We start from the raw sequence: 21501 nt of genomic DNA, 5'->3' as shown, positions 1-21501 counted from the left end.
CTCCGTGACTTTCTCCCTTGGACGGGAGGGTTTGCATTTTGTGTATCCTGGCATTCACCTGTTCGATGCTTGCCAACCCCAGTGTAGCATTCAAGTTAGCTGGTGGTTTGAATTCACTTACCAAGTCCTCATCCTCCAAGCCCGCAAATGGTCAGTCGTAACACAGCTCATGCTGCTCACTGAGCATTTGGCTGTGACCTTCCCCCAGTGAGGAGAGAAGGATAGCAGGTGTCGCTCCCGATCATCCACCTGGTCGAGGTCAGCCTCCTCTCCCTGTTGACCTGGAACCTCTGAACTAAGCGCTCAAATCTCTTTGCCCAATTGTCACATCTCATGGGCTGTACACTCCAGCACCTTCTTCCACCATGTGCAGGGCTCTGCCCTCTGCCTGACATTGCACAAATACATCAAACAGAGTTCCCAACTTTTCCTGCTTGTGAACTACAATCCAGCTGCTGACTTCATTCCAGACCATGTAAAGGCCCTCTCAGGGCGAACAGACCCATTCATCTCTGGGGATCAGCGACATGGAAAACCACAGATTTGTCACAGATTAATGCAGTTGAAACTGTCAAACTTAAATCTCATTTTTTTAATTAAAATTTAAATGAACATGGCGATCAAATTAGTATGTTTTCTTTTTGTGGCATTGAGAGGAATAATTAAATGTTAGATAAGAATGTTCTGTCTTGTATTGATAAGCTTAAAACCTTTTTATCATTATGGTTTTAATATTGATTTAGATAGCCACAATGGGATAATCTGATCATGAGTTGTTTGAAAAATTGTTTCTCCCTGCATTGATTTATTTTTTATTTATAGGGCACCACTAGCTATCCGTAGCGCCGTACAGGGACAGACAGAAACACGATACAGGGTGAGACAGCACGGTAGAGTTAACAAAAAGCACAGTAACTCCGAAGCTCAATGTACAGCTAGATGAGAAGTGAGAGAGAGGGGTAGAAGGGCAGGAGGACCTCGTGGAAGAGACAAGGAGCTGAAAAGCAGAGTTAAGGTTGTGGAGAACAGAAGGAGAGGAGGCCCTGCTCGAAGGAGCGTACAATCTAAGGGGAGGGTAAGACTGACAGAGACGCAATGGTAGGAGGAGGGAATGGGGAGAACAGAGGCAGAGACGGAGAGGGGGGAAGAGGAGAATGAAAAGGAGGGAGGTAAGAGGGGGACAGGAGGGAGGGCAGGAGTGGGAGGGGGGTAGGGGGAGACTGGGAGGAGGTCAATTAGGTGGGGACTGGAGGGCTTTAAGGAAGAGGTGGGTTTTTAAGGCCCGTTTGAAGCTAGACAGGTTGGGGGAAGTTCTGATGGAGCGGGGGAGCTGCTTCCAGTGGAGGGGGGCAGCGCGGGAGAAGTCTTAGATGCGAGCATGGGAGGAGGTAACCAGGGGGGAAGAGAGGCGGCGGTCGTTAGCCGAGCACAAAGGGCGGGATGGAGCGTGAATGGAGATTAGGTTGGAGATGTAGGGAGCAGTGGAGTTGGAGAGGGCCTTGAAAGTAAGAGTGAGGAGCTTGAACAAGATTTTGTAGGGGATGATGAGCCAGTGGAGGGATTGGTAGAGGGGGAGACAGAAGAGGAGCGGCGAGAAAAAGGAAAATGAACCGAGCGGCAGCATTGAGTACGGAGTGAAGGGGAGCGAGATGAGAGCGGGGGAGGCCAGTAAGGAGGAGGTTACAGTAGTCCAAGCGGGAGATAATAAGAGAGTGGACAAGAGCTTTAGTGGCATCCTGGGAGAGGAAGGGCCGAATGCGTGCATTGTTGCGCAGATGGAAGCGGCAGGATTTTGTGAGAGAGAGAATATGAGGGGCAAAGGAGAGAGAGGAGTCAAGGGTGACGCCGAGGCAGCGAAGTTGAGGAACAGGGGAAATAGAGCAGTTGAGAACGGTGATAGAAAGGTCGGAAGGGGAGGGGGAATGAGCGGGGGGAAAGACAATAAGTTCGGTTTTAGCGAGATTAAGTTTGAGGAATCTAGAGGACATCCAGGAGGAGATGGCGGAGAGGCAGGCGGACACACCGGAGATTTCAAGTCGGATGGCCTCGATTTTAGAGGAGAAGAAGGAAGCAAAGTCAGTGGCGGTCAGGGAGGAGGGGAGAGGAGGGGTGGGGGGGGACAGGAGGGTGTTGAAGATGGCGAAGAGGCGGCGGGGGTTGGAGGACTGGGAGGAGATAAGGGATTTAAAGAAAGATTGTTAAAATAAAGATCATTCCCTACTTGGACAATCTGTTGTTTACATTAGAATATGGAACTGTGCTTCAAGCCCTTGTGCAGGAAACTGCACAGACTTTAGAAAATCACAGATGGATTCTCGGTTTTAAAAAGTCCAAATTATCACTGTCACTGGTGATGATCTTTTTGGGTGTTCTCTTTGACACCCAGAAACAGGGTATTCATAATGTCTGATGTCCCTGTTGGGTCTCCAACAGACTTCTGTACATTTCCGCATGAGGGTACTGGACAAGATAGTCTGGACCTTCGAGACGGTTTTGCTTGCTCAATTTCATGGGAGTTCCAACTAGAACGCATCTCAATAAACAGAAGCCAACCTCACCTTCGCCTGTCCAGCCAAGTGATACCTTTCTTAAAGTGTGCATCACTCGTCCCTTTGGTTACTATCAAGGAATAACCTCAGCAACGGTAGCCTGTTCTCCATTTCGGAGTGAACTTTAGTGACTACAGACTCCAATCTTCCGGGTTGGGAGTTACTCTTCATAGCCACTTTCAGCATCTTTGGAATAATCAAGATATATGGCCGTAGCATACTTCAACTACCAGGGAGCACAAGAAGTTCTCTTGCCATTCAAGAGACCAGCAAGATTTTGTATTCGGTAGAACGAAATGTTCAGGCCATCTTTGCAACCTTCATCCCAGGGTTAGAGACTTAGGGTGCAGATTTTCTGAGAAGACATACTGTTCACTCATGGGAATGGTATCTTCACTCCGATAACTTTCACACATTATGTACAGGAGGGGTCACCTGGATATCTATATGATGTCTCGATTGAAACAAAATATAGAGCTCTTTTCAAATGCAGGTGACTCAAATGAGGTCTTAGTAGACATCATGTCTGTCCTCTGGCAGTTCCATCTAGCTTCCCCCTAGTAGCAAATCTTCTGTGGATTGTTAGGTTGAAAAGGCGATTAGGGTCGTTCTTATGGCTCCAGATTGGTCATGAAGATATGGGAAAACAGTCATCCTCACCACATCTGTTCTCTCAGTGTCTGCTTCTCAGACCAGACTTACGAAGTCAACAGTCATTCCTGCATCAAAATTTACAGTGGCTAGCTTTAATAGTGTGTCTGCTGAAGTCTTGCATCTTACATCAAAGGGTTTGGCTGACAATGTGGTGCAAACCATGCTTAGGGCAAGGGAACCAGTTTTAGCCAAGAATAACCACAGAGTGGGAAAAATATATATTTTATGGTGTGAGAGGTTTTAGTGGTTTCCTACCTGTTCTTTTTGGGTTGCTTAGTTTCTTATGTTCTTATAGGATAGGCTGGATGCTAGGTTGAGCCTTAGCTTCTTGAAAGTTCAGGAGTCAGCTCTTTCTTGTCTTCTTTCAAAGAAGATTGGCTCTGTTGTAAAATTTGAAAATGTTTTTGCAGGTTGTTTTGCATATACATCCTCCTTATGTTCTTCCGGCAGTTCATGGGTTCTTAATTTGATGATAGATGCTTTGCAGCATTCTCCAGTTGGGCCCTTTGTTGCTATAGAGTTATAAAGTTATAAGTGGGATAACACTTTTCCTTTTAGATGCTGAGAGTTTCAAAACTGGAAGCATGCAAGTCTCCTCTTCTTATATTTTATCAGGATAGGGCAGTCCTCCATACTAAGCCTTCCTTTCAGCCTAAGATGGTCTCCAGATTACATCTTTCACCAAGACAGTTATTTCTACCTTAAACCAGGGTAGGTCTCCAAAGCAATAGGGCTCTCTCTAGTCTCTACATGTTGCCAGGGCTTTGTGCAAAGGACTTTAAATATTTGTATTGTGAGAAGTTATTAACCAGGTTTACAGGGGAGCAGGGCAACCTGTTCCAGAAGCTGTCAAGGTTCAATCCATCAGGTCGGTGGAAGCCCATAGGTGACATGGCACAGAGCAGCAAATTCTATAGGTTTAATGTGGCATCTAGGGATGCCAATTTTGATAGAAAGGTGCTTCAGCTGAGCATACCCAACCATAAGGGTAGCTTTAGGATGTCCCCAATTTCTCAAGTATCCCAGAAATGACTAAGGAGAAAAGATGCATTAAACATTTTTCTCTTAATGCATTGGGGGAGACTGGACACCAACCTTTTACACTCTAGTTCCCCCTGTCTGGTTGGTGTTTTTTGGAGAACATAGTTGATCTCCTGTTATTGTTTGTGTTTTTCCCGTCCTTTGGGCTTGAAAAGGTAAGTGATGCTCCAGCAGGTGTGTTATATAGTGGGGGAGAAACTACGTTCAAATTTAAAGATTTAATGTGACTATGCGCCTGGCTGTGCACTATACCACAGTTTCTCCAGTGTCCCCCAATTGACTAAGAGAAAAAGACTAAACGTAAGTATAAAAATCCTCCTTTTTTTTTTTTCCGTCTTGTACTTGTATACTATGAGAGGCATCAAACTTTTAGATTTTTTTTTTATCCTAATATTAATACATTGAGTGAAAATATTCAGAAATGTATTATATTTTTGAGATATTATATAATTGAGGTAATAGTGAGCATCAAATGCAGGCAGAAAATCTCAGCATATTAAAGATAAATGGCTCGGGTAAATACTGTATAGTGTGACATCCAGGTATAGCCATAGTGTATTGCCATGGTCAAGATAGGAAAATAAGTATTGTTCTCCTATCACACAGCAGGCAGGGAAATAATCTTCAACTGTGTACGCATACACACTGTATACAGATACAGTTTTTAAACTATCGGGGTTTTTTAGTGGTCTTTATTGATTTCAATTGAAGGGTTTCTGGAAGAAAACAAGTGAGGGTTAGAGAAGCACATATCAAGGACGGATATCAGTGCAAGCTATTCTTTATTAGCCATGTTTTTGGTAAAGATGGTTAAAAGGCTGTCTGCAGTGTCCTGTGCATAGAAAATTCCTTCTGATAAGCTCATGAAACATTTACATATATTTTATAAATATTATTAGTAATGCTCCTATATACAGATATCTTGTATTTTAGGTGTTGCGGTGCTTTCATTGAAAAGTCACAGAATTTCTTTGCTCATATAAGAGAAACTCCTCTAAAAACGCAAGGTGCGCAAATGGGACTACTAAAACAAGGGTTCTTTTATCCAGAATGTAATTTTCGTTTATTTATGTATAGTTCTCCAAATTATGAAAAAAAAACCTTATATGAAAAACACTGTCTTTCTCCACACTACCCTTAACATTCCACTACTTGTGGTGCTCTCATTAGCTTAAGTAGGAGGTGCTCCAGGATCATCATCTGTTTGAATGAGGTTATCGCCAAACAGCAGCAGTTACTAATTTTTTTTATTTTCTGGTTTTCAGAAATCCCTAGATTGCAGCTTTCCAGATTATAGATGACAGCTTTCCAGATTATAGACCTTTGCTTACAATCTGCAACCACTTAAATGTTAACATTTTTTAATGTAAAGGATAACTCTACCCAAACTAAATTTGTGTCTTGAATGGTTTGAGCAGCAGGTTCTCTCACCTGCTCAAGATGGATTTTTTCCAACCTACTCAGACAGTTATAGAATTCGCTGGACCCGTTGAACAGGGAAAATATAGGTAGTTTTTGTTGTTTTTTTACTTTAATCATTCATAATTCCAAACAAAACTTTTTTTTTTTTCCTGATGAAGTGATGCTTTAATCCACGTTTACTTTGAAATGCTGTTATTTCAGTTTGTTTTAAATGTTTTCCATTGTTCTCTTTATCTTTCTCTGCCTTTGCCAGGCTCGGAATTACATACAGTCACTGCCATATATGCCCAAGATGAATTTTGAAGATGTTTTCCTGGGAGCCAACCCCCAAGGTTTGTTAACATCATTAAATCACTTGACTAAACTCTACTGGTTTCGAAGTTTCTGGTTTCTTTTTTTCCCCTTTCCCGTGTTTGAAAGTAGCCTCCTGATATTTGAAGTCAAGTATTATATCACACCGCAGCTTGCTCATTTGCAGCAGGGGAAAAAAGAATATTGCAATCTGTTTATAACTCTTACATAGAGCTCTCTTCAACAGCTTTTGTATGGATTGTGCCCTCCCGCACTTTGAGATAGTATGTAATAGGTAGGAGATGTTTCCAGAGGAGGAGGGGAAGTCCTTACTTACTGAAGGGGTCGAGTTTTTTTGAGCAGGGTTGTCCAAATATGGATAGTCCCTTTTAAGTAAAACATCAGCAACATTACTATAACACTTAATTTTCTTTTCGCACACTGCTTCTCTTACAACCTCACTTACTTCATGACCACTTACAGTCAAGTCCATAAATATTGGGACATTGATGCAATTCTCATATTTTGGCCTCTCTACACCACCACAATGGATTTGAAATGAAACAAACAAGATGTGCTTTAACTGCAGACTTTCAGCTTTAATTTGAGGGAATTTACATCCAAATCAGGTGAACAGTGTAGGAATTAGAACGGTTTCTATATGTGCCTCCCACTTTTTAAGGGGTCGAATGGGACAATCGATTGTCCCATTACTTTCGGTCCCTTAAAAAGTGCGAGGCACATATAGAAACCGTCGTAATTCCTACACTGTTTACCTGATTTGGATGTAAATATCCTCAAATTAAAGCTGAATGTCTGCAGTTAAAGCACATCTAGTTTGTTTCATTTCAAATCCATTGTGGTGGTGTATAGAGCCCAAAATATGAGAATTGTTTCAATGTCCCATATTTATGGACTTGACTGTATATTTACAGCTTTTCAATAGCACACAACTCCCTAGCTTGATGAATGTCCCAACACTTTTCCTTCCCATCCTTTCTCCTTAGCTGTAGACCTGTTAGAGAAAATGCTTGTTCTGGATACTGACAAGAGGATTACTGCAACAGAAGCTTTAGCTCATCCCTATTTTACTCAGTACCACGACCCAGATGATGAACCTGTAGCTGAGCCTTATGACCAAAGCTTTGAAAGCCGTGAGCTGGACATTGAAGAGTGGAAAAGTAAGTGTATACAAAATAATATACCATACTCCTTTCAGATCTATGGTGTACTAAGTTTTTATTAAACAAAAACTTTTAAGCCTGCATCCACGTAAATCTAAAAGTAAAAAAGCAGGACGAAAACAGCAGTTTTTATATGCCAGCACCTATCAAAGGTTACATTTCCACCTTTTCTATATTTGGCAAAATTGCCCCCCCCCCCCCCCCAACAGTAATTCATTGATATAACTCTATCTTCAGGTAAATAGTTATTTCTTTGCAAATTCATGCTATTTCCATTTTTTTTTAAAAAAGACATTTTATCACTAGCATTGTTTTAAACAAAAATCCATGGAACTCTCCCCATTTATTTCAATTACACATTCATTTTAATAGTGTTGGCCTATTTAAAAGAATGTGAAAACTTCTTGTCTGGCTCTGAGCAAATTTATAGACCGGCAACATGACACCCCTCCCTCCAAACTTCAACTAGCCCAGTCACTAGACAACTTTTCAAATTAACCTTTAGCAGACTCCAATCCTTCCATTGTGTCCTAATATGTGTACTTTTATAGACCGTTATATAGTGGCATTTTTCATATTTTATGTTACATCTTACATCATGGAATCAAAATCGATTTGCATCTTTACAGTAATAAACACAAAATAATGTGTATTGTCAAACAGAAACCAAAATGATTACTTCTTACAGCCAAGAGTCTATTTGGTTAAGTCTTTCTTCTTTGTACATCTGGTCATTGCAGCCATCCATTAATAGCGTTTCCTTTAAGTAAATAGGCTTCTTTCCCACAACCAGCCACAATATCAAGTTAATAGCATTGAAATTTAACCCCAGTAAGCCCCAACATTAATTAACACTTACGGCTGTTGGACAGTGACCTCTGTACTCCGACCCATGGTGCATGGTGAAGATCTGAGCAAGGAAAGTTTCCGAGCTCCTCTGTCATTGTCAGTACTTACTGTGACAGACTGGCCCTGAGTCTTCCTCACTGACATCTGACCCAGAGTCTCCTTCAGCCATACTGTACGTGACCTAGTCGGTCCCTGTTGATGTGTGTGTATTACAGCCATTCCAATGGGGTTTTGCTATATGATTTACATAATTGTCCTTTAGAAATATTTTTTTTTTCCGAAGTTCTAGGTTTCTTGTAGGTTGCAGAAGGCTTTCCTCCAAAATATCTGTATTGCTCCATCCATTTAACCTATATTTTGACATGTTTTACAGTCCCAGACACTTAAATTGTACATAAGGATTCTAATCCATTATTTATCTGAACTCAAAAAACATCTGATGGCACCAGGATTTTTCACGAAAGGAGGGGAAATTTATGTAATCAATTATTGCCTGTGTTATTTTATTTGCAGAAAGAGCTTACTGTTTGGGGAGTTTGTCGTGCATTTTCTGTTGATTTGTGGTATGAATACCCAAATCACTCAATTGTGATTCCATGATGTAATAAAACTTGCAAAAAATACCAAATGGGGGTGAATACTCTTCATAAATCCAGTTTTAAAACTTCCCCAAGTCTTAACAGAATCCTTTAAAGCAGGGGTGTCCAACCTTTTAGCTTCCCTGGGCCACATTGGAAGACGACGAGTTGGTTTGGGCCGCACATAAGATACACTAACAATAACGATAGCTGATCATCCAAAAAACCATAGAAAACATAGTTAACATATATATATATATATATATATATATATATATATATATATATATATATATATATATATATATATATGAGAAAAAAAGTGATGTGTGTGTGTGTGTGTATATATATATATATATATATATATATATATATATATATAACCCTTTTTTTTCAAATCCCCCTATACTTACCTTTCAATCGCCCTGTTCAAAAAATCCTCTCTAGTTATTATACTATAATCACTTTTTGTATTGTTTCTATGCAATATCAATAAAGTGCATTTATGCCAGGCATTGTATATCAGGGTGCCCTGACCAGGCCTGCGGTACCTGACATATACATCACTGTGACCCCAAATTGTGACCTGTTTTGCTAATTGCACCACTATGTTAGTTAAGGGATAACAACTTATAATGGGCCAAAGAAAAGAATATATAATGCCCCATTAGTATTACAAGTACAGGTATGTAGCAGGGAGATAAGGTCAATGATGCTCCAGGACCAGGTGACTTTTATTCACTGGTCAGCGTCCCTTGAAATAATAAAAAAAAATCCCCCTTAACTTACCTTTTAATCGACTTGTTCTCCTGTCCTCTTCTCTTCTTTTCTCCAATTCTGTGCTGCTGATTGTTCTTCTTGCGCGGGTGACTCCTCTGTGCTGTGCTCCGCAATGGATGTCATCACGCCCAACATTCACTGCGAGCACCGCACGGAGGAGGAGACAAGGGAGGGAGCCGGAGTACCAGCTGATGTGACCGCAAGGTAAGTATTTTCTTTTCTTTTTTTTGCAGGATTTTTTTTTCCATTAATAGTGCTGCCCCCTTGCCACAACCAAAACTCCTTCTGGGCCACATTTACAGGCGTGTTGGACAACCCTGCTTTAAAGTATGTATTGTAAACATACTTTTGTTTTGATAGTGTTGTTATTTACTCTTCATATTTTGTAAATTGGTAAAACTCACAGTGGACACTGCTGTGAGCCAAATAATACTTGTTAAGTTATATGATCTTGTAGCAAAACTAAAACCTTCCAATGCTTCCTTGCACAGGTCTAACATATGAAGAAGTGCTTTGCTTTGTGCCTCCTCCACTAGACTCTGATGAAATGGAATCTTGAAGAAACTATTTCAAAGGTGTTTTTGCCGCTGTGAAGTTGATGGAGTGGTATTTCTAGCTCCAACCTATCATACAAGTGCCTATCTGACTGTGGATCTGAGTGATTTGTGTATGTATGCGTGTGTGTGTGTGTGTGTGTGTATATATATATATAATATATATATATATATATATATATATATATATATATATATATATTAAAAACAATATTGTTACTGGGGAGGTATTTACATGGAACCTAACTGTAGTTCCATGTGTCCCCATGGCAACCACACACACAAACCACTCCCACTCCCGTTGCCTCTCACTTGCAACTACAGTTCTACATCCTCTGTCTCTGCAGAATGGTCTGTGTCACGCATTGTTTTGGCAGTAACAGTTAAATTGTTTTACTGGGTGGCCCTTTGATGCCTTACCTTTTTGTGGTTGTTTAATGAAAGGAGAAAAAAAAGGCCAGATATGGGGTACATAGTCTTTGCGTTTAAAGAGGGATGCTTGAGTAATGATGGTTGGTGTGGATACTTTTCACCTCACAAAGTAGGTTATTTTACTGGGGGGGGGGGGTAGGTGAAAGTTATCACTCAATAACCAAATGGCATAAATAAGCAGTACTCCGTGGAATTATCTGATGACATTTGTGTTATTAGGGGTTCTGCCTGTTGTATTTATAAATATGTGCCCTCCATGAATGTTTTCATGAATCAGTGCCCTTATAATAGTGGTGTAGCTCAACTGAGCATATAAAATGTTCAAGTTCTAAAGCTGTCTTCTATTTCAGCAATCACAATAGAACCCATGAGAAGAACACTTAAAATGCAAAATGCTCCAATAACCAGTATGATTTTGACCTTGCAGAACTAAAGAGACTATAAAACAATTTATAGAAATATTTATGTTTACTATATACACTTAATTGTAATGTTTCATATAGATGATAATTTGCATACAATTTTGTGTTTACTGTTTTTATTCTTAGAATAAATCTTTCCATGTGATAGTTTTGCTGTGTTCTTTCACTCCTTCATTAAATGTATATTGAAAATAAGAAGTGATAAAATTATTTGGAAGTGTTAATAATTATAGAAAAGATGCAAATTTCTTTAACACAAAGCAGCCACTACAAACATTTTTTTGAAATTCCCTGAATTGTATGCTGTCTATGGAGAGCATTCTGTTTTGCTTTTTTTACTATTTGTTTCCAGCATGACAGCTCCCATAAAAGTGAAGGAGTGCATACTTTAAATGTGCTGTATGGGTCACATTGAGTTTTAGTGTAAGGTAATAAGCCCTCTTTCCTCAGGTCAAAGTAAACATTAGTCTTGATGTATTGCCATTAATGTATCTCCCTCTTTTGTTGTACTGAGTGTGTGATCACTCATCTACATTACATTATTCACTGGCAGCCAGATGATGACCCATGCAGTATCTGTATTGGAGTGCTACAAGTAACAGGGATTTCAACCTAGGTCAAAGGCTAAACATTGAGAATCCATGTATTAATATATATGAATTCTTAATGTTATTTAACAATAGAAAATATGACTAATTAAAGACTAACTCTACCCATATTTTTGTTAAATTGGATGACTTTAGATCACAAAAAATGTATTCATTGTTGCTCGTTGGATCTAGTGAATCTGCAGCCCCACCCCCAGTGTCTGTAATGTAAATAGCAGGAGATCCTTCCATGTGCTAAGGTGGCCATTGCTTGCGGTGGCCAAACACCCCCCCTATAAATTTCTCATTCAAATGAATGACTAGTTCGGAGGGATGGAGCTTTGACAAGTTTGAGAGAATCTCCTGCTCGGACCATAAGACACATCAGGAGGACAGCCGAATTGGTGGATCCACTAAGTATTGGTAAGCTTTGTGTTTTATTTTAGGTCACCTAATTCCACCTAAGTTTGTTTCTGTTTTTGGGTAGTGTTAGTCTTTTAATTTATTAAATATTTCCTCTCTGCATATAAAGAGTTCAGACTTCTTTAAATATTTGAGTCAACCCTGTCACTTACATTTTTCATTACCTAGATAAAGGGAATTATATTGCAGTGACGATACAGTATTCTTTTAAGGCTTCAAAGGATGCTGCTATACAGAAGTTGACTATCTAGCAAATACAAATGTAAGTACCTGAAAGCAGTACTCCCAGGTAGTGTTAAAGATTCACCTTATCCAGGGTGCCATTCCACCCTGTTTTTCAAGGGTTGCTATAGTTTGTTTAATAAAATACCAGTGCGGTTTGACACTGTGGAGTAAAATGTGAACGAGAGGACCAATAAGAAGCCTCAAACTCCATGTTATCCAAGAACAGAAGTTGTGGCTTCTGCTTGGTTCTTCACATTCCTCTTAAATGTAGTAAATACAAATCCCATGGCTACTTGGGATTACAGCTTTAAATGTTGTATATATGTAGTGTATGTACAAACTTTTACATTTGTGAGTGTTGTGTCATATTTTACAAGGTGGTATCTTGATTTTTTGTTTAAGTAATTAATCTGTATGGTACTGATCCTTTTGCTATGAAATCCTTCTTATTTTCTTGAAGTTTACCAATATTTTGTGTGTCCTTGTCCTACAATGTAATTGAGATGTTTACAATGAACAGAACTTTAAAAGAAGAAAAAATACTTATATGGAGCTATAAAGAATTTTCACTTACATTTTGCTATTTTCTTGGTCTCCTCTGTGATGGATTTGCCATAAATAAGTACTGGTCAAATAAATAATATTTTTAAAATGTGCCATTTTTGTTTTGTTCTATGGTGTTCTTTACTGTTTAATTTAATTTTTAGCTGTACTATAACTGTGTTATGCTCAACTTAAACACCTTACGTTTGTAGTACAACTGGGCGCAAAAGGAGAGCAGTTTAATGAAACACAGAAATTCCCAAGCAAAGTTTCCTAGAAGTGTTACTTATATATTTAATTATATAATTACATATATGAAGGCTAATACTATACTGCAAGCACCTTGGGCGTATATGTACTTGCTTTTCTGCGTAAGATATACCTACTACTTATCGGCTATTTACCTAGCTCCACTAATTATACAGCGCTGTACAGAGAACTCATATCAAGCCCTGCCACATTGAAGCTTACAGTGTAAATTCCCTAACACACACACACGGGAATTGAACTCATGAACCCAGCTCTGTGAGGCAGAAGTAACCACCATGGAAATAGACACATTAATATTTTCTTACTTATCTCCATTTTAAAAGGGTGTTTTATGTATTTGTATATTGTCTTATATAATATAGATTATATATTCTGTAATAATATACAAGACAAGAGGGTCTCTGATTGGTCCTTTCGGTGCGACCCTGGTCCTGTACGGCTGTTTAATTGATGACCTTTTTATTATTTGGAATTGGGGGTATGGATTTAGCACACGAATTTGTTTCTTTTTTGAATCTTAACACTTTTAATCTTAAATTTACACATACTTTTGATTACCATAGAGTGAATTTCCTGCATATCACCCTCTCAATTTGTGGAAATAGAATAATGACATCCAATTACAATAAACCTGTTATGCGTAATTTTTTACATTTTAAGAGTGGTCACTATAACCCTTGGATCAAAAACATTCCGAAAAGTCAAATATGGAGACTTAGACGCAATTGTTTTAGATGTAGATATTAGGAGACAAACTAAAGCAATGTTGGATAAATTCAAGGATAGGGAGTATCCGGAATCCTTTCTAAAAGAAGAATTGACTTTGGATCATCATCTTTTGAACACAAGAGGAAAGAAAAGGACAAAGAATGTAAATATGGGAGACAGGCCTTTTTTTATTTCTACCTATAACACAAAATCTCGTCAGATTAAGAATATAATTAACAAAAATCTTTGTATTCTGAAAAATTATAATATATTATGAAAGGGTCTGGAAGACAGACCTTCTGTTATATTTAAGAAAAATCTGGATCTGAAAAGGATTCTCACTCAGACAATGTTAAAAATCTAAAAAGATAACCTTGGGTGACTGATGGATCCCTATAAGACCAAACGCGTGCTTACGCTGTAATAAGTCCATTTGTATTACATGCAAGCATATAGTGAATAAATCAAAATGGGTCATATCTTGTTTTTTTAGGGACAGAGTTCCCGATTAAGGGTCTTATTAATTATGACACTACTTATGTGGTTTATGTACCCGAGTAGAATTTATAGTTACTACAATAAGGAGGGGTGATAGATTCACCAAATTATGTCTTGGTGAATCATCTTTGATCCTGAAACTTGTCACTCTGTTCCCAATGAGGCCTTGGACCATAACTGTTTAAACTAAAGTAATTTTCTGGAATGTTATTATTTTTCATGAGTTGATTCAAAACTTCTCTTTAGGTTTTTTTTACATGTGGGTTGACTGCTGAGGACATATGATTTTTGATTTGAGAGGTGTAGCATATTTTTATTTTATATGAATAATTTATTATGTTTTAGATTAGTTGATAATCCAATTTCTCTCGTAATCAATGAATAGGATAATTCTTTGTCACCTATACTGGCTAATACTAATTGTATTATGTGAAAAAGATGTTCTCTTATAATCAAGTTTTATAACAATATTATGTGTTAATGTATTTGAGTATATTTAATTTGTTTGACTATGCAGTTTGTGATATGTAATGCTGCGTCTGCCAGTTTCAGAATTGGAGCTGTTGCATAACTAATTGGTATCTGATTAATTGTTTAGAATTAGGATTTGTTTCAGCCTTTAAATAAGGGCTGTCTGTCTTTTAACTATAACCAGCTTTTGCGACTGCTGTGAAGGCCCTACTTCCAGGCTAATATCTGAAACACTTCTGGATGGATCGACCATTTCCCTGGCATTGCTGTGTGACGACTTAGGAAGTCGGCTTCCCAATTTAGAATGCCTGTAATGAATACGGATGTTAAAGATGGGACAAACTGTTCTGCCCAGGAAAATATCTGGGCTGATATGCCCATTGCCCTGGACTCCTTGAATCCCTGAATTAGGGACTGAGCCCCTTTGAGAGCCATTAACATGGCCTTCTACGCCAGAATATTTATTAGAAGGGAACTTTAATATTCTGAAGGTGCAAATGTAGCATCACTGCATCCCAGCCCTTTAGACTGGCATCCATTGTTAAGATTATCCAGGAGCACAGGGCAAAGGATCTGCCCATGCTTAGGTGTTCTTGACTCTTCCACCATCTGAGTGATAGACAAGCCTCTGGGGACAACAGTATCCTCTGGTGCTCCATGTGGAGAGATGAACCTGACCACTACTTTAGGAGATCCCCTTGGAAGCATCTTGAGTGAAACCTTCCATAGGGGATCGTCTCGAATGTCGAGACCATCTTGTCCAGTAACCTCATGCAAATAAGCATGGAAGGTTTGTGACTGACTAGTACCTTGGTCACTAGTTCTTGTAGCGAGCAAACCTTGTCCTGTGGAAGGGAAATTTTCTGTCTTCTGGTGTCCATTATAAAACCTAAGAAATTCATCCTCTGGACTGGTATCAACTGCGACTTCTGGATGTTTATCAACCAACCGTGAAGCTGCAGGGTCTCTGAAGTAAGGTGTAAATGCTGACGAAGAAGCTGATCTGAGGGGGACTTTGATCAGCAAGTTGTCAAGATAGGGCATCAGTGGCGGGCAGCCATTACTGCCATGATTTTTGTAAATACTCTGGGCGCTGTGGCCAGGCCAAAAGGAAGCGCTCTGAATTGGTAATGGCCCGCTCCTACCGTGAAGCGGAGTAATGACTGGTGCCCTTCCCATATAGGTACATGCAGATATGCATCCTGAATATCTATGGACGCCAGGAATTCTCCCTCCTCCAACCCATTTATCAGGAAGAAGGAAGAGACTCACATTCGAAACCTGTTTATTCTTAGGTGTAGATTTAGAGACTTGAGTTCCAAATGGGACGGAAGGAACCGTTCAGTTTGGAGACCAAAATGACATTTGAACAGAATCCTTGGCGTCTCTGATTCTCTGGGACCAGGCAGATTACTCCCGCTGGAAGAAGAGAATCTACACAGTGTAACATTGCTTGCCTTCTGTTTTGGTCGAGGGGCAATGAAGTTGCAAAGAACCGATGAGGGGCCTGACCTTAAAGATCTATGACATATCCCATTGCCATGATTCCCTGAATCCAGGGATCTGGAGAGCATTTTATCCACTGTTCGCAGTCATCCCCCCCCCACTCCCGTTGTCGCGAGGAGTGTGAGAGTCAGACTGCTGGTTTTCCTGGAAGTCTGGCCTGGTGCCTGCTACCAGCTGAGGACCTTTCTCTATGGGAGAGGCCTCTAAACCCAGAAGGCCTGCCTCTGCTTGTCTGACCTCTAAAGGCGGGCCCTCCTTGAAAAGGCTGGCGAAAGGAGCTAAACCTCGGAGTATGAGGCTTTATCACATTCACGGGAAGGGAAGTTCTCTTCCCCCCCCATCCCCCATGTTCTTGGGCAGCACGATGGCTTAGTGATTAGCGTTTCTGCCTGAAAGCTCTGGGGTCATGAGTTTGATTCTTAAACATGGCCTTATCTGTGTAGAGTTTGGATGTTCTCGTCGTGTTTGCATGGGTGCTCCAGTTTCCTCCCATACTCCAACAACATACTAGTAGAATAATTGGCTGCTATTAAATTGCCCTTAGTCTCTCTCGGTCTGGTGGTGTGTCTGTGTTAGGGAATATACACTCATGGACAAAAGTTTTGAGAATGACACAAGTTTTGGTTTTCACAAAGTTTGCTGCTTCAGTGTTTTTAGACCTTTTTGTCAGATGTTGCTATGGTATACTGAAGTAAAATTACAAGCATTTCATAAGTGTCAAAGGCTTTTATTAACAATTACATTGTTTATGCAAAGAGTCAATATTTGCAGTGTTGACCCTTCTTTTTGAACAATTCTGCAATTCGCCCTGGCATGCTGTCAATGCTTGGAGTTTGTCGGAATTTTTGGATTTTTGTTTTTCCACCCGCCTCTTGGTGATTGACCACAAGTTCTCAATGAGATTATGATCTGGGGAGTTTCCTGTCCATGCACCCAAAATTTCGATGTTTTAATCCTCGAGCCACTTGGTTATCACTTTTGCCTTATGGCGAGGTGCTCCATCCTGCTGGGAAGGCATTGTTCGTCACCAAACTGTTCTTGGATGGTTGGGAGAAGTTGCTCTTGGAGGATCTTTTTGTACCATTCTTTATTCATGGCTGTGTTTTTAGGCAAAATTGTGAGTGAGCCCACTCCCTTAGCCGAGAAGCAACCCTACACTTGAATGGTTTTTCCAGATGCCCCAAACAATCTGACCGAGACAACCCCACACATGAATGGTCTCAGGGTGCTTTACTGTTGGCATTGCACAAGACTGATGGTAGCGCTCACCTTTCCTTCTCCAGACAACTGTTTTTCCAGATGCCCAAACAATCTGAAAGGGGATTCATCAGAGAAAATGACTTTACCCCAGTCCTCAGCAGTCCAATCCCTGTACCTTTCGCAGAATATCAGTCAGTCCCTGATTCTTTTTCCTTGAGAGAAGTGGCTTCTTTGCTGGCCTTCTTAACACCAGGACATCTTCCAAAAGTCTTCGCCTCAATGTGCGTGCAGATGCACTCACACCTGTCTGCTGCTATTCCTGAGGTAGTGCCCCGATCCCGAATCAGCTTTAGTAGACGGTCTGGTGCTTGCTGGGTGTTCTTGGGCGTCCTAAAGACTTCTTCACAGCTATTGAACCTCTCTCCTTGAAGTTCTTGATGATCCGATAAATGGTTGATTTAGGTGCAGTCTTACTAGAAGCATTATCCTTGCATGTGAAGCCCTTTTTGTGCAAAGCAATGTTGACTGCACGTGTTTCCGTGTAGATAACATGGTTAACATAGGAAGAACAATGATTTCAAGCACCGCTCTCCTTTCAAAGCTTCCAGTCTGTTGTTCTAACTCAATCAGCATGACAGGAGTGGTCTCCAGCCTTGTCCTGGTCAATAATCTCACCTGTATTAATGAGAGAATCACTGACCTGATGTCAACTGGTCCTTTTGATGTGAGTGAGTTCTCTGTACAGCACTGCGGATTTAGTGGCGCTATATAAATAAATTGATGATGATATATACTATCTACATTGTGCATCATTTTAGATGTTAAAGATTCAAAAAGTTGCATGGCCACACATGAATGTTGAAACTTGTAAAATAACTGGTACTGTCCTCAATCATCCGTCTTAATATTATGATTGTAGCTGGCCTCCGCTATCCAAAGTGCTTCTATTCCCATGAGAGGACAAGCTGCATAGGGTGGACCACGTATTTAGTGATCTTCTAGTTGTATGCTTGCTCCAAATCGACTGTTCAGTCTGCATGCTGATAGGAGCCTTCTTCTCTCTCACAAGCCGGGAGCTAAATTTGTGCAAGATCCGGGTTGGTGGAGCGGTTAACTCGATGTCGCCCTAAAGTCTTTAAGTGCATTGTAACTGTAGAGAGATCCGAAGGGGTTGCTCTATAATATATATCAACACTTACCAGGGTAACGCGCAATGTTCTGAGTTGCGGAGTCGCCGCAATCACGGCCTTCGCCAAACTAATGTCTCCTGCCTTGAGGGCGCAAGAAGCCTGATAATGAGTAAAGTAATCCAGCAAGTTACCTCCATAAGTTCTTGCAGTGAATGTTGTTGTCGGACTAGCTGCACTGTGCGGTGCTATCATTTCGCAGGCTCTGAACCTGTGGAGGCCGTCTCCTTTGCATCCTGAAGTTGCGGGCTGTTTTTGAAAATCACAGACAAAATATTGGGCTGATTCAGAAATCTAGTCTTAAATCATTGAAGTGGCTGGTAAGCTGATGTGCAGCTCAATGATCAGTGAGTAAAGGCATGTGTACAGTGCTTCTTGTTCCCAGACAAGTTCTAGCGGCATCTAGTGAATATCCTTCTGTTAATATAGCTCTGAGTCTCTGCTTAATAAAGTTCTACAACATTGGGTATTCACAGCAATAATTATCTACAAAGGAAATTTCTTTATTGCTGCTGCACGATACTGCAACAGTCTTATCTGCTGTATACAAAATATTAGGGCCAATAAGCAGCTGGGATTATTTGTACCATTCGAGGTGTTGAGTTGAACTTTACTTAAGAATATTTTGACCGAAGGAGCACGTGCAGTAGATGCAGAAATAATCTCTGACTTTGTTCCTTAAAGTATCGCACCAAAATGGGAAAATATGGTCAGACGACCGCGACAAGACTTGAGCGCTTTGCATGCCAGTCTTCCTCCACGCAGGTTGGGGAGGTCCAGGCTCCAACATGTGAATCTCAAACCTCATCTAGTGCTAACAAGCAGGACCAGGTGTATCCATCATCCATTCAACAGTTATCCGCCATTACGGCCTCCGAAAAAAGAGTTACTGACAAAATTGGTGAAGTTCAGAAAATAAGAGAGTGGTTTGGAGAGACCGAAAATCGTATCTCTACTCTGGAAGATGCTTCGGCACCTGTGAAAGGGGTGCTACGGAGTCTTGCTTCACAGGTCGCCCAATGTAAAACCAAATTGCTGCGTCTCAGATGGCCCTCTAGATCCACCAATCTCTGGTTCGTCGGTCTGCCGGAACGTGCAGAAGGATCTACTCTGGAACAGTTTCTGGAATCCTGGCTGATTGAGCAATTCAGTTGTGAGGCTTTTCTCAACAATTTGCAGTGGAGGGCACATCGTCTTTCACCTCAGGCACCTCCACCTGGTGCGCAGTCAAGGACATTTATAGCAAAACTCCTTCACTTCACGGATAGGGATGCAGTCCTTAGACTGATGCGTCAAAAAGGCCCTTTAAAGTTTGATAACACCACAGTCTCGGTATTTCCAGACTTCGCATTAGATGTCCAGAAATCCAGAGCTCAATTTACTTCAGTTAAACAAAAATTGCGGGATCTGGACTTACCTCATTCTATGTTGTTCCCAGCCAGACTTCGGGTGGAGGCACAGGGCCGACACCATTTCTTTTCTACTCCGCAAGAGTCTATGGCATGTTTGGAGAGATCTACACCAGAGAGAGCAAGAAATGTGTCTTAATATTGTTATTATGATTGGGAGCTTGTTACAGTTGAAATACTTAATGTCAATATGCCTTACTATCTATAAGAGTGGAATATGTCCTATTGTTTTTCTTTTATATATTAGGATCAGAAGCTTTGTCCAAGTTACAACATAATCTTAGGAGGATTCGTGCTAGGTATAGGCAAAAATTGTACAGCCCCTCCACTTTGTGGCTGTTTAAGGGAGGGGGTTTCTTATAATCTTCTCTTTTTCGTAGTTGCAGTTTTAGGGGTTTGTTGAAATGTACTCAACTTATTGTATTTTGTTTCACTGTTGTCTTTTATGTTTCCACCACAGTGATTTTATATTCACTTATAATTCAGGTAATTGTCTAATTTTCACTATGCACGGAACGGGTCTCCAGACTCTTCTCTCCAGCAGTTTTCTCTTTCCTACTATCATATATCCGGTACTTTCGTATATTGTATGACCCTGCATGGCTGTAAGTAATCAGATTGGGGGGGAGCTTCGTCTGCTGACCTGGAACACCGGAGGTTTGAATGACAAGGTTAAGCGCTCCCTTGTGTTATGCCAGCTTTGAAAGTATAATGTAGATATACCCTGTCTAATAGAGACAAATCTTTATGGTAGTAAGGTTCTGGCTCTAAAGCGTCAATGGGTAGGGTGGGCATATCAATCTACACACACTGCTAATTCCATAGGAGTTTCTATACTAGTCAAGAAATCTTTAACTTTTACTGTAGAACATGTCAAGCTTGACCCTTATGCGAGATATGTATTCCTAAGGGCGGTTGTTAACTTTTCCCCTCTTGTAATATTGGCAATTTATATCCCGCCTCCTTATAATAAGGATATTTTGTGTAAGGCTTCCACTTTCATGGCACTCGCTCCGGTTGCTCCGGTGGTGTGTCTGGAGTATTTTAATAACGTTCTTCACACAGAATTGGATAGATGGCGTGAGTCAGTTGTACCTCTCCCAGGTGGTCCTACCTTTTTCTCGCCTTGTGGAGGAGAGTGGCCTGGTTGATGTTTGGAGGTGTAGAAATCCTATTAAACAGCAATTCTCCTGCCAATCAACCAGTTATCACATCATGTTGAGAATTGATTTGATTTTACCCTCCCTATCTTTATCACCATTTGTCACCGAAATTGAATACCTTCCCAGGGGCATTTCGGATAATTCTCCAGCCTTGGTATATATTGACCTGACGAATGATAGAGGGGTGAGATTTTGGAAATTAAACCCTCTTTGGTTGGGTACGATGGGGACTGGGGTGATCCTTACAGACCTTTGGAAAGGATACTTTGTGGATAATAACTTGTTGTCAGCTACTGATATCATTTTGTATACGTTCAAGGCTTTTCTAAGGGGGACACTGATTAAAAATATTTCTGGCACCAGAGGTATAGGGATTTGGAGTGTTTGTATATTACTACACATACACTTGAGGACCATCTCCAATGGTTGCAGGCACAGCTAAAGTGGAGGGATTATCTCTTTGACAACTCAAAACATCGCCTCCTATTTTCACAACACCGACAATACTCAGAGGCTCATATGGGAGGTAGCTATCTAGCATGTTTTGCAAGGGAG

General features: G+C 40.4%; 1 protein-coding gene across 15 annotated transcripts in view; it reads left to right on the top strand.

Annotated features, from left to right (window-relative positions):
• The window catches only part of LOC142138751 (mitogen-activated protein kinase 14), a 138803-nt gene that overhangs the window by 108732 nt on the left and 8570 nt on the right, over positions 1–21501 (top strand). For 9 of the 15 annotated variants that reach the window (XM_075195666.1, XM_075195665.1, XM_075195674.1 and 6 more), the window contains 2 exons: positions 5920–5998; positions 6965–7138. In XM_075195666.1, the coding sequence (XP_075051767.1) occupies positions 5920–5998; positions 6965–7138 (253 nt within the window). Of the gene's footprint in view, positions 1–5919; positions 5999–6964; positions 7139–9839; positions 10904–11934; positions 12648–21501 lie in introns of those variants that run through there. The other 6 variants (XM_075195677.1, XM_075195671.1, XM_075195676.1 and 3 more) reach the window with 3 other exon arrangements.

This window comes from Mixophyes fleayi, chromosome 2 (assembly GCF_038048845.1).
Source record: "Mixophyes fleayi isolate aMixFle1 chromosome 2, aMixFle1.hap1, whole genome shotgun sequence".
Taxonomy (NCBI): Eukaryota; Metazoa; Chordata; class Amphibia; order Anura; family Limnodynastidae; genus Mixophyes; species Mixophyes fleayi.
The sequence above is the reverse complement of the archived record's forward strand: the minus strand, read 5'-3'. Positions and strand labels throughout refer to the sequence as shown.